This window comes from Ambystoma mexicanum, chromosome 14 (assembly GCF_040938575.1).
Source record: "Ambystoma mexicanum isolate Mex_15411 chromosome 14, UKY_AmexF1_1, whole genome shotgun sequence".
Taxonomy (NCBI): Eukaryota; Metazoa; Chordata; class Amphibia; order Caudata; family Ambystomatidae; genus Ambystoma; species Ambystoma mexicanum.
In genome coordinates this window covers 211,443,765-211,466,462 of record NC_090940.1, presented here as the reverse complement: position 1 = coordinate 211,466,462, position 22,698 = coordinate 211,443,765, and the positions used below count along the sequence as shown (strand labels likewise).

Below are 22,698 nucleotides of genomic sequence, written 5' to 3'. Positions count from 1 at the left end.
CCTAGTTGGGGAAGGATACATACCTGGGACTTCTTTGGAGGCTACTTAAGCCACGCCCAGACAGCTTGTTCTGCTTCCTGCAGCTTAACGCTCACCGTGTCTGCTCCTGCTCCTGGACTCCAGCCACGCCCGCCTCGAACCTGGAAGACCTGCAAGGAAGGAAGGAAGAGAAGAGAAAGGTGAAAACCTAGGACTATTTCAAACTTCTTACCTGCATCCGGAATCTTCTCGCCAGCATCCCTGAAGAAAGACTTCCATTTAAAAGCATCGCGTTGCTCGCTGCAGCGCCACGCTTCACTCACCTGTCCTCGAGACATCTCCCGGCTCCATCGCGGCTGTCCGCATCGGACGCCACATCTCTGCACCTAGGGGAGAGAGGAAGAAACAAAAGGTGAGCAGAAGGAACACAGAAGGAAAGCCTGATTAACAGCATAATACTTACCGGCTTTTCTTCCACATTTCGGGTCGGCGCCGCCTCGTTGGCAGGTACCGTACCCCGGCCCCTATGGGGAAAGGACAAGAGACATTTCTGGGGAATGATAAGGACATTTAGAGGGATCGCCCTCATCACTACTCACCTCAGCAGTTTAACCCCTCGACGCATCGCCTTCATTCTGCACCTGAAATAAAGGACCGATCACAGGTTAGAAAGACAACATAAAGGGGGCCTCACTTGAACTTTGAACTTTCATACTTACGGCGCATCGCTCAGGAAAGTCAAGTGGATTTTGCCAGCGCCATTCTGAAAACCAGTGAAGTAACTGGACGAATGCGCGCCCCTGGACCAGAAGCAGGATGGAGAGTTCATCCTTCCAAACCATAAGGTGAGCTTAAACCGGGGTTTGGAGGAAGTTAGAGAGGAACGAAGGGGGGAAAGGGGAGCTAGCACACTATTCTGCAGATTGTTAATCCCCTTTCTCATCTGCAGAAGGATATTCCTACGGGCCAGGCAAGCACGATTTGGAGGTCCTGTCCAATCGGTGTTCCGTGTCCTGCGCATCACGCTAGAAGAGGCCACAGCAATCCAGACTAGACCAGCGCCCCCGTGGGAACCAGGTGAGCATTACACTTGTCCCGAGGAGGCTCCGGGGTGTACTCAAGGTACTTCCTCGTCAGGAAGAAGACTGGCGGCTGGCGCCCCATCCTGGACCTTCGTCATTTGAACAAATACATCAGATCACAAAAGTTAAGGATGGTCACCCTCCAGCACGTACTGGGACAGCTGGAGGAAGGCGACTTTCTATCGTCGTTGGACCTGGAGGATGCATACTTCCACGTTCCCATCCTCAAAAGTCACCGCAAGTTCCTCAGGTTCGTCGTCCAGGGACGCCACTACCAATTTAGAGCACTGCCGTTCGGATTGAAGTCGGCCCCCAGGGTCTTTACAAAGTGCCTGGCACCAGTGGCGGCGCGGCTGCGCCTGCAGGGGATTCACGTCTACCCCTACCTGGACGACTGGCTCATCCGCTCAAGGACGAGGGAATTCGCCGTCGAACACACTGTGAGGACCGTCCAGCTACTCACAGACCTGGGATTCGCCATAAACTACCCAAAGTCCCACCTGGTGTCGTCGCAGGTGGCCCTGTTTCTGGGAGCGAAGCTCGATACAGTGAGGCGCCTGGCGGCCCCGTCGGAAGAACGGACGAAGACCATTCTGGGCAAAGTGCAGCGCCTGCTAGCCACGGACGTGGCCAGGGTGAGGTCCATCAAGTCCCTCCTGGGGCTGATGTCCTCTTGCATCTACCTCGTGCGCCTCTGCAGACTCCGGATGCGCCCTCTTCAAGAATTTCTCGACGCCCGTTGGATGCAGGCGACGGGCACCTTCGAAGACAGGGTCCCCCTCAACGAGGTGTTCCGGCGGGCGATTCAGTGGTGGGGCGTTCGAACGCACCTCACGGCGGGCAAGGACTTTCAGACGCCGGCGAACCAGGAGACGGTGACGACGGACGCCTCCCTGGAAGGTTGGGGCGCCCACACCGGAGATCTCCATGCGAGAAGCCTCTGGCTCCCGGAGGAGAGGCTTCTGCACATCAACGTCCTGGAACTCTGAGCCGTGTTCTGGGCTCTCAAATCGTTCCTCCCGTCGCTCAAGGGCAAGGTGGTGCGGATCTTCACGGACAACACCACGACAATGTTTTACATACGGAAGCAGGGAGGCACCAGATCCCCAGCCCTATCCAAGGAGGCACAGGATCTGTGGCACTGGGCGGTGTTCCTGGTTCCCTTCCACCTGGCAGGAGAAAGAAACACCATCGCCGACTCGCTCAGCAGGGAGCTGCACGCGTGTCACGAGTGGGAACTGCGCCAGGATCAGGTGGATCAACTCCGACGATGGGGCAAACCCCAAATCGACCTGTTCGCAACAGCGACAAACTCGAAGTGCAAGAGGTTCGCCAGCAGGTTTCCCCAGCCGAGAAGCATGGGCGATGGGTTCTCATTCCCCTGGGACGGCCTACACCTGTATGCGTTCCCTCCGTTGCCGTTGCTGCTTCGACTCATCAGCCAGCTCAAGAGGTCCTGATGCAGGATGATCCTCGTCGCACCGGCGTGGCCGAGGCAGATCTGGTTCCCGGACCTTCTGGACTTGTCAATGTCCCCTCCCATCAAGCTGTCAGCGGACGCGGACCTTCTCTCCAGAGAAGGAGGCGCCATCTTCCACCACGACCCGGCGTCGCTGAACCTGCAGGCTTGGCTCCTGCAGCACTAGAGTTTGGAGGCTACGATATACCGGCCGATTGCAGAGAGGTTCTTGCAAAGGCCAGGGCGTCCTCGACTCTCAAATGCTACGGTCATAAGTGGAAGAGGTTCTCTATCTGGTGCCGAGCACAGAAGATCAACCCCCTACGGATTACGGCCCCTCAAGTGCTGCCGTACCTGCTATCGCTGGCAAAGGCTGGGCTAGCCCATGCCTCCATTAAGATTCATCTGGCGGCGATCTCCAGATATACCAGAACCACAGGACGGACGTCCCTGTGGTCTCATCGACTGGGAAAAGAGTTTATGAAAGGACTGTTCCGGTCGTTCCCGCCGGTGAAGGCCCCGGCCCCGGTGTGGGGACTTAACGTGGTGCTGACCAGGCTCATGGGGCCCCCATTCGAGCCGATGCACTCCGCACCTATGAAGTTTGTGTCGTGGAAGATTGCGTTCCTGGTGGCCATTACCTCCGCACGACGAGTGGGAGAGATCCAGGCCCTATCCTGCAAAGCACCAGGCTTGACTTTCCATGCCTCGAGGGTGGTGCTTAGGACACACCCCTCCTTTATGCCCAAGGTGCCGTCGGATTTCCATCTTAACGAGCCCTTGGTGTTACCTGTTTTCTTCCCGTCTCCTTCGTCGCCGGCCGAGAGGACTTTGCACTCGCTGGATGTGGCTAGAGCGCTGAAGTTCTACGTGGACCGCACAAGGAGTTTCCGGAGGACATCACAGCTGTTCGTAAACTTTGGACCTGTGAATCAAGGGAAGGCGCTCTCAAAGTCTTCTATTTCCAGGTGGCTCTCCGGCTGCATCATGCACTGTCACTGGTTGGCTAACCGACCGCTGCCAGGCCGTCCGAGAGCCCATTCGACCAGAGCGATCGCTGCTACTACGGCGTTCTTATCTGGTGTGCCCCTGCTGGACATCTGCAGGGCTGCTATGTGGAGGTCGACGCACACCTTCACGAGATTCTACTGCGTCGATCGGGATTCCAGGGAGGAGTCCAGGGTCGGCCAAGCAGTGCTGCGCAACCTGTTCGCTTAAGGTGAGCCTGGTGTGGAGGTAAGAGATACTTAATGTTGAGTTCTTTGTTGAGCCTTTTGCCACCCCCCCCCCCGTGGTTGTGCATGTGTGTACTGCTATTTATTCTTATATTCATGAGCATGTGAATCCATGCCAGACCCCATGCTGGAGAAGGAACAAGTTACTTACCTGTAACTGTTGTTCTCCAGCATGGGTCTGGCATGGATTCACATGCGAACCCTCCCGCCTACCCCTCTGCGGCTCTTCACTTGGTCATACTGCCACTTCACGTGCTACCAAATCTGAAGATGGCCGCCAGGGGCGGGGCTTAGGTAGAGGGCAGTCATTGGCTGTGGTCAGTATGACGCAGAGATCAATGATTGGTTACTACTACGAAAGACAGATCAGAAACGAAACTGATACTGATTTTTTCTTTACCGAGGATTCACAGCCTGACGACGGGGAATATTCATGAGCATGTGAATCCATGCCAGACCCATGCTGAGGTAAGTAACTTGTTCCTTATCCTGAATTAAAATTATAGGTTTATACTGTTCCTGAAATAAGTGTTTCACTAATCTGAAAAGTATACTGTCCAGTTGACTTACTATGGGATTTCTTGCTGAGCCTCACAATACAACTGTTAGGGTCTACTACCCTTGTTTTACTGTAAGTAATTGAAAAGTAACTATTGGTTTTGACTTCCCTAGAACTACTGTTAGGTGTTCCAAATACGGTTATATGGTTCGGTCTGTGCACCTTCAGGCATAGTGTTGTGTTTTTATATTTTTGGTTATATATAATGTGATAGTGCTCATTTCTCCCAAGATTTATCTGGGCCTACCTGTATTTAAATAAACCATTTATTTTTACGATACATAGTGTTTCTTTGGACCATTTCTATTACAATTTCTTTGTACTGATTCTACAGCACGATCTCCCTCCAAAGATGAGCCCGGCTGCTCTTGTCTACACTCTCCTATACTCTGGTAGTAAAGCCTTATACTAAGAGTCTTTTACTGCCTCAGTTGAATGGATTTACTAAGCCCTTAGTTGGACTTCAGAAAAACGGTCCTAACAGGGGCTAAGAAATCTACCAGCAAGGCCGAGGGATCCCCATTCCGGGGCTAATAAAACAGTATTCATTACCTAGGTTCCCCTCAAAGGGGCTAAATATTGTACCGGCCAGTTTGAGGGAGCCAAACAGATGGAGGGTCGTCCAAAGTCAACTTCTACCGGCTCAGCCGAGGACCTCTCAAAAATGGCTAAGGAAACATTGAAAGCTCCTAAAATAACAGGCAAAACCACAGTGGCCTCTGAAAAACCTGTGACGCACATTACCACAAAGTCACAAAATGGCGGCTCCTTCAGTGTCAGTAATGACAGCCATTTTGTCTGCACCTTAAGCTGCGTCAGGTGCAGATGCCAAGCCCTAGTCTTTGCTATCGCCATTCTTTGGGAAAAATTCTTACAGATTGATTGTAATCTGAGAATACCCCTACCACCTTCACTTGCTTCCTCCTACTTCGGCACTGTTGCACTATGTTGATCTGTGGGTGGGGAACCCTCTTGTAAGCCAATGTCAAACAGAATCATGGAGACATAATCTATTCAGCAGACAGGTTCGAACTCCACAGCCAAGACCGTCTTCGGAAGAGGCTTTTTTCTGCCATTTCCAAAACCTCATGAACTCAGACTTGATGGAAGCCTACTTTAAGGACCTCCTTTGGGAAATTTTTCCCATGCCACTGGATCCCCCAACGCACTGGAAGTACCACCTTCTCCACGGCCAGTGGAAAGTACTACCTCTGCCTCCTTGGGTGGAGTGTCCTCCTGAGCCAAAGGAGCCCGAGCCAGCGCCTCCTGCTCAATGTTCCACCAATAAGGGTGTGGCATACCATCAGGAGAACAATAAATGGTACAATACCTTTGCATAGCAGATCAATACCCAACAAATTTGCAGGCGAGCAAGGGATCAGTAGAAAGGCATGATGTTCAGTGATGGGACCAATAGAAACAGATAATTCATTAGATAATCGCCCATGCCCCCCACAGTTTTTCCGTCCACCTCGCCCTTCTCCCGAGCTTTAGTTTCAACTGTACCACTTCATGCACTTTAGCAAAACAGAAAGGTGATGGCTGGAAAGTTTTGAATTAATCATAACCACAGGCATAGCTCTGGGCAACCCTCCAGACCATCGTTTTTCAGCCTGCCAAGCAATTACAGAAGGGGAAAAATCCATATGCAAATCAGGCTTTGTCCTACCCCAAAAGGGACAGTCCAGCCTGAACTGCTAGGTCACACCCCTTCTGCACGAGACCACAAGCATCCCCACTTACTAGGAGAATCCAGACGTGGACCCCTTGCACACTATTCTTAGAGAGGCACAGCTCTACCCTACTGATGAGGTCCAACCAGACCGAAACACGTGTGTGCTGTTGGTCCTCTTGTTCAGAGGAGAATTGCTTAGCATTTCGGTGCTGGACTGCCCTAAGGCAGGACATAGACTGATATGTTTTAGTTATTTCTCCTCTGTGAAAGATAGTGAGCTAAAGACTCTGGGTAAGACTCTCATAACTGGGACTAATGTCTGGCAGAGGGACTCCCAGGACTCCCCCCCCCTTGTTTTTTGCGACTTCATGCTCTTACACTAGGAGAAATGTCATGAGACCTAGTATGCTAGTTTTTCTGTTGTATATCATTCAGAATCTTCAAGGCCTTAGAATGATTACTGTATTCCCTGGTCCCCTTTCTGCCTTGAAGCGCTTTGAAGCACTTCACCTCTGTATAAGTGCTATATGAATAAACAGCCAATATGTGCATGAGAAAGAGGTGGAGCCGCCATCATCAATCAGGACGTTTCATGACCAGGTGATGGCTCTTATGTCTTATTTAGACATCTCAACACGTGAACCTCCTACCCTACAGGTGGGAGTTTTGTCAGAGGCACTTACTTTAAAAACACATGATCATTAAGGCCTTTCCTTTCAAAAGGATATCTTGGCAGATGCCAGCATAATGTGGGAAAACCACACATGGCCCAACACGTAAACAAAAAAAACTAGATACTTGCTACAAGCTTCAAGTATCTGAGTAAATTCCCCTAGGGCCATGTCCTCTTCCGTCTTCTACAGTGGTGGCAGCGGCTACCCTCCATTCAAACTCTTTGACATCATCGTACTCTAGATCGCAAGTCTTGTCAAAAAGGATAAGAGTTTGGAAGGGGTAGGGAGGAAAGTCTTTGAAAATTCAGCCCTCCAACTCCGTCAAGCGGAGGTGCTGGCTATGGCCAGCCTAAAACTCAGGCAGAAGCTTTCGGAATTCTAACAGTTACTTCCCGAAGACAAACTTGACAATTTCAAGACCGGTCTATTGGAAGCCAGAGTTTGGGCTCAAGACCTGTTGGAAGCAGCCACACATCATATTGATACTTCGGCACAAAGTCTTGTGATTGGTGTTGATGTCAAGCGCCAAGTGTGGCTCCACACAACTAAATTCACTAAGGAGGTCCAAGAGAAGGCTCTTCCACAGCTCTGAGTACTCTAGCGGCGAAATTGCTTCAGAGCCTCCAGCTGCAAAATCATCTTATCTCCAAAAGACAGACTTGTGTTCCAGTTCCTTTGCAGGTTTCAAGATCTGATGTCTTGTCAGCCAGAGCACTCCCACAGCATCCCTTGACGCAAGCAGCAGAGAACTAGTGGTCAGAGATTTTTCTCCCACTGAGCAGCCTCCCAACTCGGGACCAATACCTCCTCTTCGGGCAAAAATCTAAAATGATGGTTTGAAATGATCCTACCTGACTCCAGTAGGGGAAGTAGTCTCTCTACATCTGGAGGCTGGGCGGACCATCAGGAAGGATCCTTGGGTTCTGTCAGCAACCCGTTAGGAGTTCTGCCTGCCTCTCCTGCCAGTTCCTTCTTCCCTTCCTCCTCTACAGCAGACGGGATCTACCTCTCTCTGGTCGGACGTTCAGAAACTTCTGGACATAAGGGCTATAGTCCTTTCGCCGGAAGAAGATATGGGGGGCCCAGGGGGACAGTGTGTCTTCTACTCCTGCTTTTTTTATAGTGCCAACATCAATCCAGGCTGGCCTGTGCACTATTTTATACCTTTCAAGAATTCAATCTTCACAATCCCCAGGAAAGATTCAAGATGATCACGCCGGTGCAAATCTGTTTTTCTCTTGTAAAGGACGATTGGCTCTGCCTAGTGGATCTTCAGGATGCGTACCATCATATAGCAATATGCCTGAGCACCACAAATCCATTCGTTTGTCGGTGTGTGGGGTGAGCTTTTTTAGTACCAGGTCCTCCCATTTGTGCGTCGCTTGGTGCCAAGAGTCTTCACAAAGATGATGATAGTGGTGATGGCGTTTCTCAGGCTTTGGGAGTCCACGTCTACCCTTATTTGGATGACTGGCTCAACAGATGCCGCTGCCCCCAGCTTCACAAATGCAAATGTTACTCGGGCTTCTTTTCAAACTGGGATTCGTAAACTGGAAGAAGTCTTCAATGACAGTCTCGCGAGATCTGATTTTCTTGGGCTTCCCATGGAACACAATGAGGCCAAGCCCTAACAGACAATGGAATGAGAGATTTAGTCAATACATGTGTACCCTTTTCCTAAATTCCACCCACAGGTGGTCATGGTGGATCCAGAGTCATGAGCTTAATTCAGTCCGCGTTTTAGCCCTTCCTCTTGTCCTCTTGGAGTGTGCCCTCCTTTTTTTTTTTTTTTTTTTTTTTTTTTTTACACACCCCTCTCCTGGGGCGTCCTTGACAATGGATTCCTCCCTACTTGGTTGGGGGGCTGGGCTACGCTAAATCAACTTGAGGGGTTCGATCTGTGGTCTCCCTCAGACAGGGAACACCACATCAGCTACCTCGAACTACTAGCCGTTTTTCTGGCCCTTAAGGCATTTCAGTCCAGTATCGCCAACAAAATGGGTTGCTTCAGGACAGACCACGCAGTCTCGCTGTTTTATGTAAACTAGCAAGTTGGAGACCAAGTCCCTTCCTCTAGTAGACCTATCCCTACACATGAAGGGTTGGTACAGAAGGGAATTTGGCTTCAGGTGGTGCACATTCCTGGCCAGCAAAACACAGTAGCCGATTCCCTCAGCCGCAGGTCTTCCGCAAACCACGGTGGGAGTTAAATTATCAAGTTCTTTCCCATCTCTTCTTTACGTGGGATCTCTTCTTCATGTGGGTGACCCAGAGTATGGACCTGTTTGCAAAACACAGCAAGCTTGCGCTAAATACTTCCAGGGGTGGGAGATTCCATAGGGCATACCTAGTACAGAGTGTCTGCATTCATCTTCCCTCTCTCGCACCTTTGTTGAAGCTAAATGGGGCGTAGGACTGCACCCAGCTGTTTATAGCACTTTGGTGGCTAGGAGGTTCTGATTTTCAGAGCTAAAGACACTGTCAGTCTCTCTGCAGATGCAGTTGCCAGAGGTTCCCAATATCCTGCACCAGAATGATCCAAGTGTGGTATTCCTGCCCCCAATATCTCAAACTTAGCGACTTGGTTCCTGAGATCAGGTTGTTGGCACAATTCGACCTGTCTGAGGAAAATATGGCCATTATCCAGGCAGCGCGTAAACCTTCATTGTGCTCACAGTACAAGAGCAAATGGCTTTGCTTCTAACGAGTCCTGTGCCAGCACCCTGGCGTTTGAAAGACCTGTGTTGAAGTAATCAAGCTTATCCTGTGGAGTTTACTGCTCCGACTCGGAAAGCTCGTTCCAGTTTTTAACTGGCAGCAGCAAGAACAGCTTCGCTATTGGCCTGTCTAAGCTGGAGCGTCAAGGTTGAAAATATTCATCAACTCCCTCCAAAATCTTGTCTTTGTGAGGAGCTGAGGCTGTAGTGGATGCTGAAAACTTGAAGTACAGAGTAGCCGCAGCTATGACTGTAGACTATGGTTGAGGACAAGTTGCCCACACCAACCTGACCTCTGCTAACTTCCTTTTGCAGGATAAGGTCAGAGTGATCTGGAGCTTTCAAGGTTAAGGCTCCAGATAAAACATACACTTCGGATGGAGGAGATTCTGGTTTTTGAATGTTCAAGTAATACGCTAAAACCAAAACTTTGTCATGAAAAGCCCAAATTGAAGACCATAGCTCCTCCTCTCCCTGTATGTCCACCTCCCTCTGATCAGCAGGGACAGGGCCGTCCCCTAGGATGGACTCCTATAAGTATGGAGGAAAGGGGACTATGGACTAGGAGTATGTTGGTCACTACGGTGAGTAACATTTTCTGTCTGTGGAATGCATATTTTCTCCCCTCTTCCCCATCTCCACAGCTTATCCTCTGCTGCCTCCAATCTTAGCCTTCCAGCTTCCTATCTTTCTACCCTAAACGCCCATCTCCTCCCTCGTCCCTCCACCTCACTCGTGTCCATTCTTGCTTGCCATTCATGATTGTTATTGTCAGAAAAACATCTTTCTGGTTGGCAAATCATCTTGTATTTGTGACGTGTTCCTTTGTTTCACTAATAGTAATTCCTCTGCAAAAATCCATTGTGGTGCAATCCGAGAATCTGGCATGTCCATCTAAGTTAGATGTTTCACTTTTTAATTTTGTCAGTTCCCAAATTAACACTTTTTCTCTACATGGCAAAGCTGGCTCTTGGTGTTATGCGCCAAGCACAGCCAGAGAAGATCAGTCGACTGATTCGGCACAATTTGGTGTGTTTATAGAATGTTACCTGTCTACTTACACTGAGAATTCTGTGCTTCAGTTTGCAAAAAATATATTCCCAAAGTTTATTGAAGTACGTAAGGAGCAACCTACGAACATTGGCTTTAACTGCTTTTGACTTCATTCTTATTAGGGCTTCTATCGCCTGTCTAACATGCCCAGGCTCAGCATGCAGTGAGTAAATTCCAGACCTACAGACTCGCGTACCGATCACTTCTTCTCCAGCTATCTCCTTTCGGCGCTGCGATCCCTAGAATACAGTTGAGTCCCATGATAAATTTGGTCCAGTTGTACACACCTCCACCTTTTCCTTCTCATGCCTCCCCGAGCATCTTATCTATCCTCTGCCCTCATCCCAACCATCTACCTGACTTTGCTCCTACATACCACTAGTGAATGTTCTAGTCTACTCCTCCTCTGCCTCGCTAACTTGCAAAATTGCTTCAATGCCATAAACTATGGCAGGAGGCCCTATCAAAATGTAAGATAACATAAATCTGTGCACCACTTGTTTGTACATAGACGGTTTTCTCAAAAAATTGAGCCTGAAATATGTAGGTACGTTTTTTGCCGCAATGCCAAGCCACGTAATGTTAAAGAGGAAATAGTAAGGAGCATTCCAAGCTGAAACTTGCCAATCTTCAGTAATTTCTGGCTTTTCCACCATCACCTCCTTGCAGTGAGATTTATTGTTTGGCTGTCCTCATTACTGCATAGTTTTTTCTTACTGTACAGATGTGTGCATCCACACCTTTGATTGTGTCGCATACATGCAAGAGGTAGATGCAGTGAGTTCAATTGGCTTGAATAATAGAGGCATGCACAGTTGGGTTACGTAAAATTCCAATCAGTGGGAGAAAAACAATGCGTGCAGATTTTGGGCTGCATTGGGTTACCTTTTGGGTGCTCCTCACACTTGCATTGACTTCTGCTTCAAACCAGCATTGGGAGTGCCTAAAGATTTGGCTCTTGCATGGGCTTTAGATATGCATTTGCCAGGCACGGCTATCCATATGCCCTCTAGGTAGTACCATTATGGAGGTGCCTAGCAAATACATATCCGATGTCTACACAAAAGCCAAACCGATACGCGTTTCCAACTAAGAGTGCACATTCAAAGCGTTGCAAATATGTCCCTTTCATGCAGCTCACTAATCTCATTTAATTGTGCTTATGTACAGTTACAATGTGCATACCGGCTTTCTTCCAGCTCACTAGGTTGTCAAAGAAAAACATGTTCTATATCTGGACTCATTGTAATGGGTCCTCTTTGCATATTTTCCGACAGGTTTGACCACATCCTGAAGTGGGAACTCTTCCAGCTTGCAGATTTGGACACTTACCAGGGAATGTTGAAGTTACTCTTCATGAAAGAACTTGAACGTATTGTCAAACTTTATGAAGCATACAGACAAGCCCTTCACACAGAACTGGAGAATCGCAAACAAAGACAACAGTGGTATGCACAGCATGGCAAGAAATTTTAAACCAATATTCCATGCTTATTCAAATTTATATTCAGTTAGTAATCATTAAATAATTGTTTTTAAAAAAGTGTCTGTTTTTTTTAAATTCATTTGGCTGTAATTAACGATTACTGCTTTACAAAAAAATGTAATCAAACCACAAATGTCTGTCCTTGATGGTGTGAGGCCACGTGTGCTGTGCAATATTTTATACAAAGCCAGTTTACGATCCTCTGTATTTGTGTCTTCCTTCTCATCAATGGAAACATAATTACAAGGGATGAGATTTGTATTTATTAATCTTAGCACTGGTCATCAAAATAACATTACAAATGAAGTTAAAAATATAAAATGTATTGATACATCAATTTACTCAATAAGATATGAGTTTTAAGATTAGTGCATCAGGTTGTTGGCGCACATGAACCGCTCTGAGTACAACCTGAGCATCAAACAGGCAGAGTATAAATCATCTATGTGGGCCCACTATATGAGCAAATGGCTCTGCTTTTGCTACGGGTACTTGGGCATTTCAACAGCCCTCTTTCATCTACTAGAGCTAATATTCTTTTTTCATTTCATAATTGTCAGATATATTCCTGAAGGACTTACCTGTCGGCTTCTGAAGCCTATTTAAATTATTGTTCCTTCACCTTGTCAAATCCAGTGGTCAAGCGGCATTTCAATGGGCTCCTCCATCTGTACCCATCCATTAAAGCTCCTCATACCAAATGGGATCTAAATATTGTGCTCAATGCAGTGTCATAAATCTTTTGAGCCCCTAGCCACCATTGATCTTAAATTACTGTTTTGGAGGTTGGATTTCCTGGTCCCCATCAACTCAGCAAAGCTGATTAGCTAATTGCATGCACTTTGCATCCAAGAGCCCTTTACTTCCTTTCACAAAGATAAAGTGACTCTCTGCACACATCCTTCTTTCCTGTCTAAGGTGGTACCAGACTTGCATATCAACCAAGCCAATATCTTGACAGTATTCTTTCCTAACCCTTCGTTGCACGCGGAAAGGGCCTTGCACAATTTGGATGTGAGAAGGGCTCTTACGTTCTACCTGGACAGGACAAAGAACTTTAGGATGTCCCCAAGCTTCTTTGTAACATTAGGAAACTCGAGGAAAGGGGTTCAAGCTTCTAAAGCTACTATTTCATGTTGGATCCTGCATCACAGAAACTAATAATGTTCAGGGGCTACCCACACCAAAGACTCTCCATGCGCAACTGATGTGAGGAAAGGCTGAATCAGTGGCTTTTAAAAAATATGTCCCCTGAAAGTCATTGCTAATGCAGACACATGGTCGTCTTCATTGGCTTTTTGCAAATAGTACTGCCTCGATCGTTGATTTAGAGCCGATGCTCGGGTTGGTCAGACTGTTCTCAGAAATCTCTTTAAATAGGCAGTGTTTATCCATCCACCCAGCAATGGTCTCCAGTGCTTGGAAATCTCCCATAATTATTGAGGACAGGGAGCAGGATGTATGATTAAGAAAAAAAGACTCACTGTAGTGACTAACGTACTGCTAGTCCACAGTCTCCTTTTCTCCAAATGCCCACCTCCTGTCCTCTCTAAAATGTATCCTTTAGTTGCAGAATTGTCTACCGACCCTGGCGATAGAAAAGGACTAAAGAGCACGGTGCAGGGCTCAGAAAGGCAGGGTAAAACCAGGTGTGCACTGGCCCTTGCGTAAAAATAAAAGGACAACATTTTGGACAATAGCCCTTAAGTATGGATGGAAGCTGGGGACTCAGTCACTACAGTGAATGACTTTTTCAATTTTGGACAGGAAAGGAAGGAGGGGGAATCCGAGGATAGTTGGCAGGAAGAGAAGGGTAAAAATTGATGTCTGTAATCTGCTTTTATGGAGATTTCAATAATCGTTTGTACTGGTTGTTAATCCTGTACAACTGAGAAATCACTAGGAAGAGTTTCTGTTGCCGGACCGTTAGGGCATGTTGGATGTTTGGTACAAATGATCCTGGTAGTAGTGGTCCGTTCCACATTGGAACTTTTGCACTCGGTAGACCTTTGAATCAGAATACATGGACATGTTTCTCCCACCCTGAGGAAGGCCTTGCCACATACACCACATACTAACAAGACCGAAACTTAACGTTGGCAATGGTACATTTTATGAACAATGTATTTTGTTTAGCAATAGACAAACGGTGCATTGTTGTAATGCCATTTGGGGTTGCGAACATTAAATCTTCCCTTTGGTCCACGAATCTCACTATATAGGTTTTTGTATTTTCTTAAACATGGTGATTTATATTGTGTTGTCTTGTCATATGTTTGGTTGCAGAACTGTTATGCTAAATATCTTTATTTCGCATGCATATTATACAATATATTGTGAAATGTAACGCATACAATATTTATGATGCACTGATTACATCAAATCACTTATGAATAATTGCATTCACAAATTGTGATGTTTGTTTGCAGAATAATTAAATGTGATGCTTTTGTTTCACAAGTGGGACCGATCACTCTATTCGCTTTCACCAGCAGGGATCCCCACAAATAGATTCATTAGCAACAGTCAGATGCTAAGGGTCACACATTCCGCTCTTTGTTCCATCTGAGGGGATCAATAAACATTATCGGCTAGTTATGTAATGCCATTATCTCTTATTGTCAGCAGTGACATTGGGTGGTCCCAGAACTCCAGAAGAGAAAAAGCACGATTATCTTGATTTGCTCAATGTAGGGTCGCCAGCTCTGGTGGAGCTGTTATCCATGTTGATGAGGGTTACTCCCCTCAAGGGAACATTAAACTATCCTTTCCATGTAGAACACCCCAGCCTGTGAATCTGGCAGCCTGGTTCCTAAAGTCTTACAATATAGACTGTTAGCTCTTCCCCAGAGGTGTATGCAAATCCTTGTGCGCTCAAGCGTCTGACGAACACAACATATTTCAGGAAATTATTATGCTTCTGGTATCCTAGGCAGGAGGTCAACCCAGCAGCCAGTCTCCTTAAGGACATTGTGCCTTATTTGCTGCACTTGGCAGAGTCGGTTTTGCAACAAGTGGCTATAGTTCAAGCTTTAAGAAAAAAGCACAGACTTTCTTCTCATTCCATATCAGATTTTCTGATGGGCCTAGTCTGCGCGTTTCCACCAGTAAAGCTGCCTGCGCGTTTCTACCAGTAAAGCTGCCTGCGCTAGCTTAATATAGTTCTCATTAGGTTGAGATGAGCCACCTATGAGCCTAAGCATTCTGCAAACTTGAAATGTGTTATTCGAAGGACAGCATCTCTGACTGCCATTACATCTGCAAGTAGCTGCAGAGTAAACTTAAATTTCACTTCATCAGATCTGTGCCTGATATTTCACAGAGAATGTTACGCTTATGACAAATATGAAATTTGGACTAGAGAAACGTTTGTTAGATCATCCTGCCTTGACTTGAGAGGATAGCTCAGGGTCAACATGCTCGCCTAGGAAGCAAGACGACGCAGAGCAACACAGGTCCGATCCCCAGGTACGCGCTTATAAACCTCTGGGTATTAAGTGCTTTGAATTACCAATTATTATTTACCAGGGAGCGTGATTGCCTTTTGTCTTCAAAATCTAAAGCAGATAAAACTGCACACCCTGGATGTAAACGCTGTGTGCATGTTAAGGCGTGAGGGTGCACGTTACTTTTTTTTATGCTTGGCTAGTAGGTTGCAACATGCAGTTTATTTTACACCAGAATGGGTAAAAGGAATGAAAACCTATTATTCTTAGCTTTAGGTTCTGTGGCTACATGCCTAACAGTTGGAAAAGCAGCCGTTACTTGATGGATTGTATTAAATTGTTATAGATTGGCAATGCGGCTTGGACAACCTTTCTAGGTAACCCTCCATTGTAAGAAATCTGAAGGACTGGTACAACAAAGTTGCTGAGGATGTTCAGCTGGAAGTACTGTCTGGAAGAAGATGCTGTGTCTGGCACTGTGATGGACCAAGCCTGCTGAAGATCCTCTAAATGAGGCCAACCTCAAGACACAAATCGCAGGTATTCACATACTGTTATTGTGTATGTGCAATAAGCAGGTGAATCGTTAAAGGATCCAGTGTTAGAGAAATTATTGGTATATATCTTTTTTAGTTTCATGTGTGATCCATCCAGCCTCCCTCGAGGTTGTCATTGTTTATCACACGTGTTTTTAATCTGAAATGCCAGGTGATCAGAGTGGAGTCATGTCAACAGGACTGGTGGCTGTTGGGTTAAAACAAACTACCGTTAGCCTGTATGTATTGCTATTGGAAGAATGTTATTTTTAATCTCTGTCTGGGAATATTTAAGACTTCACATGCATATTGAAGATACCAATGCTGTAGAACTAGACCTGCAAGTAATTATGAATTCTGCATGGCTGAGTATGTGTCTATACATCTATATAATCCCTACATTAAGGCTTGTTTTCTAAGATGATAAAGCTGTTCTTCCTGCTCTGTTGATCTCGGAACTGCACACCAAACCTCGATCTCAGGTTATCTTCCTCACTTGAGGTGCAGGGATCCTTGCAGAGCTTGGCTCTGCTTAATGTTTTTGCACAATTTTCCTTTTTTTAAATTTTTTTTTTTTTTTTAATTAAATGTCCACTTGCCGTTTGCACTGGCTTATTTCAGTGTCTGTTCAAATAGTCTGCCATTGGCCCAGGGTCACCGCGAGCCCTCCTGTTGCTGTAAGTATTTTGGAACCGGACCCTCAAACTGTTTCTTCTTGTTTTTTAACTGTGATAATAATCTGTCATACCATTAACCTAACAAATTGCTAGCAGTCAAGGTATATGAATTGCAGTCAGTGCCAAAGTGTTTGATAAACCTACAAACAAAACTAAAGGAGAAAAATCAAAGGTTGTTTATGAAAATGTGCCCTGGAAACCCTTACCTTTACATTTACAACTATACACTCCAAGGGATTCAATGGACAAAACACAACTGCTGAACAAAGGTTCTGTGACAGATCTATCGAGAGACCTGAAAGGGGAAAGAATGAATGTACAAATACCATTTGCCCTGGAAACCATTGTTGTGCCTCCTCATTCCAAGCCACACACTAGCAGGGATTTTTTTGCAGAAAGTATTGGAAGGACTACGGACACCCTTTCTGTTTTCCTCTGACATGAGGCTCTAATACAAGTTTGCTCAAAGTCACTACTGGGATCCCACAAACCTCATTTCTAACATAATGAGGTAAAGTAAAAGGCTAATCATTGCATGGTTGAAAAAAAACACGAAGATCAGTCATTTTCAATACGCAATGCTCGCTGCTTTTGGGGGAATTCATGGAGTGGTCCAGTCACTTCACATGTGATTACAAGGTTATGGATACTGTTATCACTTTCTTCAGCAGAAAATAAAAAGTAAGGAGCTTCTCATGGCTTTTGGTAATCTCCAAAAATTGATTCAAAAGCAAGTTTTGGCGATGCTCATGATTTGAGTTTGAATTATTTCAAAATATTTTACTGTACAGGCCTGATGCGAACTCCCACATACCCACCCAAGGCGATTCCTAGTTTCTCTGGTGCGTGATTAATATATAAATCTTCAGTTCTTGTACTTAGGGTGCAGTCAGAATCACAGGTTTGTAAAGGTTTTTATCTAAAGTAGCGTTTTCCCCCCTGCACACCCACAGAGCTGAAAATCAGTCAACTAATTTTGAAAATCATAAAATAAAAACATTCAAATATAAAGAAAAGATTATTTCAAACAGCATTTATTCTACATTTCAGCAAAGTGTCTCAGAAGTCCATTTCACGGAAGTATTCTATTGTTTATTTTACCCACGTAGTACTCGACGCGTTTTGGGAATATGCATCCCTTCATCAGCAGTAGTATAACCGTATCTACCAAGCAAAAACAATATAAATAATCTCAGCAATAGTTGATTAAGGGGAGAGAAATACCAATCTCTATTCCATCAAAAGAAATTCAAACGAATAAGGATATTAATTACATTTTGAAATATCACAAACCCAGCATGAAAATACATATAAAGTCATAGAATCGATTCAATGAAGGAATTGCTTATGTGGCATATAGAGTTGTTTCATAAACTGCCAAAGCCAGGCTTAATAATATTGACCAAATAGAGCACCCAGTATTCAAGGGGTTCTGTATAAACCACTCAAGTCACCCGTTCCAAAATAGAACTGATGCCTATAATAGCCCATAAAATAACTAGCCAATATCCCAGACGTTCCGAAGACAGTTTGTGCAGTTTTTGACAGATGCGGCGTCGCATCTAGATAGAAATGTGAATGTCAACATGTACCACTCCTAGATGGAGTTCTTAACTTTAGCCTGCGTCGAATCTAGATAGAAATGTGAATGTTGGCGTGTACCACACTTAGATGGAATTATTAACCTTACCTCCCGTCGCATCTAGACAGGATCACAAATGTTTGCTTGTGCCACACTTGGATGTAATTCTTAACCTTAGCCTGCGTTACATCTAGACAGGATCACAAATCTTAGCTTGTGCCACACTTGGATGTAATTCTTAACCTTAGCCTGAGTCACATCTAGACAGGATCACAAATCTTAGCTTGTGCCACACTTGGATGTAATTCTTAACCTTGGCTCGTGTCACAACTAGACAGGATCACGAATGTTAACTTGTGCCACACTTAGATGGAATTCTTAACCTTAACCGGCGTCGCATCTACATAGAAATGTGAATGTTAGAAACTGTGAATGATGACTAGTGCAACTCCTGAATAGAATCGTGATCACTAGTCTGCCTCACATCTAGACAGAATATTGAAAATTAGCAAGCACCACACTCTGATGGAATAGTGAATGGTAGCAAGCATCACACCTACACACAATTGCATGGACAGCGATGCCAACTAACCAATCCACTAACAATTTCACCCCTCTGCATACACCTCTCAAACTCTGACCAAACACACCCACATGCCTAAAACGAAGCAATCCGCACAAACTTCACTACACTGCAACAAAACAAACCGCACATAGACCTGCCCAACAGCACACGACTACTGACCGTAAAACACTCCAAACCAGCCAACGGACCCACCGGGCTGAGGCTGCCAACAGGACATCGCTGCTGTCTTGCACTTTTCCAGCTCACTCCCACTCCTCTTTCAGAGCCGCCAGGGGACCACTCCGGTGGTGATAGTGCGCGGTACAAATATCCTTTAACATTAACACATAAAGTTATCTGTAAACTATCGCCTCCAGAGGATTCAGAAAAGTAGAGCAAAGCCCATGCATGTGACCTTATAGAGACCATGTCATAACATAAAAACATGTCAGCCTGCGGCCCGAGTAATGAGCCCTTCCGTGAAGTAGTGGAGAACAGACACCTTGATGAAATGGAGTCAATATGGAAGTATAATTATGTGCACAGCAAGCACATATAGTGAAAACCACCCGTCAGAGAAAAACATCTCGATGAAAAAGGTGAGAATTAATACCAGTGGAAAAAAATGAGACTCATTGAATTTCAGGGCTGGCAATTAGGACCAGGAACAGGTGAGTATAAACAAGTATATAGCAATAAATCTACACTTCACTATAAGCCACATTTACATACTAAATATGTTAATTGATTAGCTATGTGTGACAAATATTTTAAGGCTTAACCCCAAAAGTCCATATTAAATGTTAGTAGAGCAAATCTGGGACAAAAACGGACCTGCAAGTCAAATACAGTATAGGTCCGAAAAATGTGATCACTTGCATCCATGTTTCTGTGTTATCAAAAAATGAACAATGAATTGAGACCCATAATGCTTTAAATAAACGAATAGTAATTAAAATAGATAAATGGCTGAACCAGCATAAAGTCAAGACTGAAGTTGTTCCAATAGCCTATTGAAACGTTATATCTACAATAATAGGATAGCATAAATGCTCAAGTTGATCTAAATAATGACTTTAAATGGCCAAATAGATTACATATCCTTTCCATGTACAACAATCCAAAGTATTCACAATCGCAAATCTAATAGTTGTGCAACAAAGGAATTGGATTGATTCAAACAAAACTGTAGAGATGACTCCTCATGCAATCCCCTTGAAGAGGGTGTATCCAGCACTTCGGTCCAGAATGCTTCCCACTGAGAAAGCAAACCTTGAAGATCATGAAACGCAGCTTTGAAATGTCTTGTGACAGGTGATTTCTGGTCATGCATTTGAACTTTAGGTTTATTCGCAACAAACCGTTTTCTAGCTTTCCTGGTGGTCTGTACTGTGCATAATAGGCTCTATGGACACTTAATAGCATACACTACATTAGATTTATTACAAGTAGCAGAGCATTTGAGTCTTATTTTCTTGCCTGAATAGGGGTGAAGAATGGAATTTCCTTTAATTATGTTACTGCTGCTCCAACATGGGAATGTACCCATTTTTTGTTTACTCAAAAACCTCTATTTCTCAAATATATGTTCATCCTTAATGAGTTTGTCCCTAAAATTTGACAAATCCTAAAGGCCATCGTGGGAGGTTTCAGAAACAACTAAGATTATTATCATGCTGCAATAAATTACAGTTCTTTCTGATAAATCCTTGCAGTCTGTGGATTTTGCTAAGAATATCCTGAGATGTAAAGAAGCGGGGTATTCGAGTCCTTATGTGTTTATTTTGAGAGATCCTGCCTATCCATAGATTGTGCTTTTGAATAAGCTTTTGTTATTGCCACTGGTGGATACTCTCTTGTTTTATACCGTTCAGTGAGAATTTGAGCTTCCACTTCAAAGTTCTCAGATAGTTAAATTATTCTCCTCAATCTGAGGAACTGGCTGTAAGGTGAGCTATTCACCATGGACTGGGGGTGGAAGCTGTTCTAATGCAAAATAGTATGATGTTGATCGCAACATCCAAAAAGTGTAAAATAGGTTGACCAATTTCTAGCATAAACGTAATCCTCTGTTGAATGGAATTAATACATGCCACAAAGGTCTCTGGTTCCACTCTCATGCCTGACCAAATTATAAAAACATCTATGTACCGTTTTCAACACACTATTTTGTCTGACCAAGTTGAATTATCTATAATGTAAGTTGTTTTCAAACTGGTACATAAAGATGTTAGCATTTGCAGGTGCCAATGCCGAGCCCAGAGACAAAAGTACCCTAAAATCTGAAAAAAATAGCAAAATGTTCAGGAACTCCAATACAAACTGTTTGCTTGCCAGGAAATACTTTCTTGCAATAGTGCCCATTCAATTCCTTCTAGCCCTTCAACATGGGGAATTGAGGTACATAAGCTCTGTACATCCATTGAGAAGTGCATATATTGTGGTGAAAAATGGCTAATTAAATTGTCCTATTGAGGACATGTGTTGTAGCCCATAAATAAGTTTCAGTTTTGTGTACTATTAGTTGTAATAAACAGTCAATATAGTTAGCTAGAGGTTCAAAAATACTCTCTGTACCCGCAACAGTGGGTTGGAACAGTGGACTACTTACTTGGCCGCATGATGACATTATCACGTTTTTACTTTGTGATCTCTATAACATCATATGCATGGGCTTTGCTTTAGTTTTTTTAATCCTCTTGAGACGCTAGTTTACGGAGAACTTTATTTGTGCACACTGTACTGTCACAGGAACATCTGGTAAATTAGTGAGTTGTTTTATGGGCTATTATAGGCATCGCTCTTCTATTTTGGTACTGGTGACTTGAGTGGTTTACAGGGTTTTTTTCATTTTCAGATTCTTGTGTTAACACAGAACCCTTTGAATAAAGGGTGCTTGCTCCTTCTTCTCAGATATTTCTATTTGGCAAATATTATTTAGGCCGGCTTTGGAATTTTATAAAACAACTCTATGCGCCGCATATAAGGGATTCTTTCGTTGAATGGATTGTATGACTGTTTATGTATTTTCATGATGAGTTTGTTATACTTCGAAATGTATTTATTAACTATTATTACTATCGATGTAATGGAGATTGCATTTCCTTCCCCTTAATCAACTATTGCTGACATATGTATTTTGCTTGCTGAATACTGTTATACTACTACTGATGAATGGATGTATATTCCCGAAACATGTACTACATCGAGAAAATAAACAATGGAAATCTACTGTGACTTGGACTCCTTAGACTCTTTGCTGAAATGTTGAATTAATGCTGGTTTTGAAATGATCTTTTCTTTACATTTAGGTTTGTTTCATTTTTAAAGCGTGTTAACTGATTTTCAGTATTGTGGTGTGCAGGGGGTGGGGGGTATCCATAAGACGATTGAATACCACTCTTTTGCATTTGTAGCCTATGTGTCAGTGCTACGTCTACCTCCCTGCACCTGAACGTTATTTAAAATATTTGAATACTTGGTTTGAATGTTTTTTGTAATTGGGTGTCAATTGGGATTGACATTTATTTTGGTCATTACAGTCGTGGAAAGATCATCTTTTAGTCCTACCATTGGGGTTCCAGGAGGAACCTGAACAGTAGCAAAATGAAACCAGTCAAACACCTCCCCATCCACTGACAAACCGCATGGCAATTTCCTCTACTGCAGTAAGGCATTTAAAGGAGTACTGTCGAAGAAAATTCAGCCGCATTTTATTCCGGCCATGGGATCATGGGAAGATGAAGTGACAGTAATAATGCCTCTAGGGCAATCCATAAACTAGGGGAACTGCAGAGATAGCTATGTCAGGCGCTGCTGGTGGAGATAGAAGTGCTTTATTGGAAAACTGGTGCAAATCCAAACAATCGTGAGTTTAAAAAAAAAAAGTGAGATTACTGGCAGGGGATGAAGGGTACCCAAGTAGGTTAGCTCAGCACAATGCTCACGGGATGCATGGGTGGAAACGTTATGG

General features: G+C 44.6%; 1 protein-coding gene across 2 annotated transcripts in view; it reads left to right on the top strand.

Moving 5' to 3' along the window:
* SAV1 (salvador family WW domain containing protein 1) overlaps positions 1-21,962 on the top strand; it is a 135,850-nt gene extending 113,888 nt beyond the window's left edge. For both annotated transcript variants that reach the window (XM_069638962.1, XM_069638964.1), the window contains one exon: positions 11,711-21,962. In XM_069638962.1, the coding sequence (XP_069495063.1) occupies positions 11,711-11,909 (199 nt within the window). In that variant the 3' untranslated portion in view covers positions 11,910-21,962. The remainder of the gene's footprint in view (positions 1-11,710) is intronic.
* Positions 21,963-22,698: the final 736 nt, after the last annotated feature.